This window comes from Corvus brachyrhynchos, unplaced genomic scaffold (assembly GCF_000691975.1).
Source record: "Corvus brachyrhynchos isolate BGI_N302 unplaced genomic scaffold, ASM69197v1 scaffold303, whole genome shotgun sequence".
Taxonomy (NCBI): Eukaryota; Metazoa; Chordata; class Aves; order Passeriformes; family Corvidae; genus Corvus; species Corvus brachyrhynchos.
In genome coordinates this window covers 8,016-11,233 of record NW_008237429.1, presented here as the reverse complement: position 1 = coordinate 11,233, position 3,218 = coordinate 8,016, and the positions used below count along the sequence as shown (strand labels likewise).

Genomic DNA, 3,218 nt, shown 5'->3' with positions numbered 1-3,218 from the left:
CCTGGAAAAGCGGGAAAAGCGGGATTGGGAATGGGAATTCTGTGGGAGAGGGGTTAGGGATGGGAAATGGGAGAGTTTAGGTGGGAAAAATGGGATTGGGAATGGGAATTCTGTGGGAAAGGGGTTAGGGAATCACAGCTGGGTCTGGAAAAGTGGGAAAAGTGGGATAGGAACGGGAATTCCGTGGGATTTGGGTTAGGGAATCACAGCCAGGATGGACACAGAGGGCTGCGGGAACGGGCCTGGGAAAGCGGGAAAGGTGGGATTGGGAATGGGAATTCTGTGGGAAAGGGGTTAGGGAATCACAGCTGGGCCTGGAAAAGCGGGAAAAGCGGGATTGGGAACGGGAATTCTGTGGGAGAGGGGTTAGGGATGGGAAAAGGGAGAGTTTAGGTGGGAAAAGTGGGATTGGGAACGGGAATTCTGTGGGAAAGGGGTTAGGGAATCACAGCTGGGCCTGGAAAAGTGGGAAAAGTGGGATTGGGAACGGGAATTCTGTGGGAGAGGGGTTAGGGAATCACAGCTGGGATGGACACAGAGGGCTGCAGGAACGGGCCTGGAAAAACGGGAAAAGTGGGATTGGGAACGGGAATTCTGTGGGAGAGGGGTTAGGGATGGGAAATGGGAGAGTTTAGGTGGGAAAAATGGGATTGGGAATGGGAATTCTGTGGGAAAGGGGTTAGGGAATCACAGCTGGGTCTGGAAAAGTGGGAAAAGTGGGATAGGAACGGGAATTCCGTGGGATTTGGGTTAGGGAATCACAGCCAGGATGGACACAGAGGGCTGCGGGAACGGGCCTGGAAAAGCGGGAAAAGCGGGATTGGGAACGGGAATTCCGTGGGATTGGGGTTAGGGAATCACAGCTGGGCCTGGAAAAGTGGGAAAAGCGGGAGTGGGAACGGGAATTCTGTGGGATTGGGGTTAGAGCAGGGAAATGGGGGAGTTTAGGGGGGAAAAATGGGATTGGGAATGGGAATTCCGTGGGATGTTGGGAACGGGAATTCTGTGGGATTGGGGTTAGAGCAGGGAAATGGGGGAGTTTAGGTGGGAAAAATGGGATTGGGAATGGGAATTCCGTGGGATGGGGGTTAGGGAATCACAGCCGGGCTGGACAAGTGCCTGGAAAAGCGGGAAAAGCGGGATTGGGAACGGGAATTCTGTGGGATTGGGGTTAGAGCAGGGAAATGGGGGAGTTTAGGTGGGAAAAATGGGATTGGGAATGGGAATTCCGTGGGATGGGGGTTAGGGAATCACAGCCGGGCTGGACAAGTGCCTGGAAAAGCGGGAAAAGCGGGATTGGGAACGGGAATTCTGTGGGATTGGGGTTAGAGCAGGGAAATGGGGGAGTTTAGGTGGGAAAAATGGGAATGAGAGCTGGAAAAATGGGAATTCTAGGTGGGAAACCAGGGATTAGAGATGAGAAAAATGGGATTAGAGATGGGAAAAGCAGGATTGGGAATGGGAATTCCATGGGATGGGAATCACAGGGGGAAAATGGGGATGAGAGTGGGAAAATGGGGATTGTAACTGGAAAAACGGGAATTCTCGGTGGGAAAAGGGGAATGGCAGCTGGGAAATCCGGGATTCCAGCTGGAAAAAGGGAAATCCGGGATTCCAGCTGGAAAAGGGGAAATCCGGGATTCCAGTGGGAAAAGGGAAATCCGGGATTCCAGCGGGACAAAGGGAAATCCGGGATTCCAGCGGGAAAAGGGGAAATCCGGGATTCCAGCGGGAAAAGGGGAAATCCGGGATTCCAGGGGGACAAAGGGAAATCCGGGATTCCAGGGGGAAAAGGGGAAATCCGGGATTTCCTTCCCGGCTCTCCCGGGGTTTCCTCACCCAGGATCCCCCTGAGGTCGGGTTTGATGAGGGACTGGAACCAGGAATTGTTGGAGTTGATCAGGAATCCGTAGAGCAGCCGCGTGACCTGGGAAAAAGCGGGAATTCCGGGAAAATTGGGAATTCTGAGTCCAGGGATTCCAGCTCGGGGACTCCAGGGAACCGGGAGATCCCAGCACAAGCGGGAATTGCAGCCCCAGCATTCCCGGCATTCCCAGGCTCCGTTCCCAGCGTTCCCAGTCTCCATTCCCAGCATTCCCAGCATTCCCAGTCTCCGTTCCCAGCACTCCCAGTCTCCATTCCCAGCGTTCCCAGTATCCATTCCCAGCATTCCCGGTCTCCATTCCTGGTATTCCCAGTCTCTGTTCCTGGTATTCCCAGTCTCTGTTCCTGGTATTCCCAGCATTCCCAGTCTCCATTCCCAGCACTCCCAGTATCCATTCCCAGCATTTCCAGTGTCCCTTCCCAGTATTCCCAGTGTCTGTTCCCAGTGTCCATTCCCCGTCTCCATTCCCAGCACTCCCAGGCTCCGTTCCCAGCATTCCCAGCATTCCGAGTCTCCATTCCCAGTCTCCATTCCCAGCATTCCCAGTCTCCATTCCCAGCACTCCCAGTCTCCATTCCCAGCATTCCCGGCATTCCGAGTCTCCATTCCCAGCGTTCCCAGTGTCCATTCCCAGCATTTCCAGTGTCCATTCCCAGCACTCCCAGTATCCATTCCCAGCATTTCCAGTGTCCATTCCCAGCACTCCCAGTCTCCGTTCCCAGTCTCCATTCCCAGTATTCCCAGTGTCCCTTCCCAGCATTCCCAGTGTCCGTTCCTGGCATTTCCACCGTCTGTTCCTGGCATTCCCAGTCTCCATTCCCAGTATTCCCAGTATCCATTCCTGGGATTCCCGGTGTCCGTTCCCGGCATTCCCACTATTTTCAGTATTCCCAGTCTCCATTTCCAGTATTCCCAGTATTTTCAGTGTCCATTCCCAGCATTCCCAGCATTCCCAGTCTCCATTCCCAGCACTCCCAGTCTCCATTCCCAGCATTCCCAGTCTCCATTCCCAGCATTCCCAGTGTCCCTTCCCAGCATTCCCAGTCTCCATTCCCAGCATTCCCAGTGTCCCTTCCCAGCATTCCCAGTCTCCATTCCCAGCACTCCCAGTGTCCCTTCCCAGCATTCCCAGTCTCCATTCCCAGTATTCCCAGTGTCCCTTCCCAGCATTCCCAGTCTCCATTCCCAGCACTCCCAGTCTCCGTTCCCAGCACTCCCAGTGTCCCTTCCCAGCATTCCCAGCATTTCCAGTGTCCCTTCCCAGTATTCCCAGTGTCTGTTCCCAGTGTCCATTCCCAGTGTCCATTCCCAGCATTCCCAGTCTCCATTCCCA

At 54.4% G+C, this 3,218-nt stretch overlaps 1 protein-coding gene across 2 annotated transcripts in view; it reads right to left on the bottom strand.

Annotated features, from left to right (window-relative positions):
* Positions 1-3,218, bottom strand: part of NCSTN (nicastrin) — a 15,748-nt gene that overhangs the window by 8,441 nt on the left and 4,089 nt on the right. For both annotated transcript variants that reach the window (XM_017731153.1, XM_017731152.1), the window contains exon 2: positions 1,840-1,927. In XM_017731153.1, the coding sequence (XP_017586642.1) occupies positions 1,840-1,927 (88 nt within the window). The remainder of the gene's footprint in view (positions 1-1,839; positions 1,928-3,218) is intronic.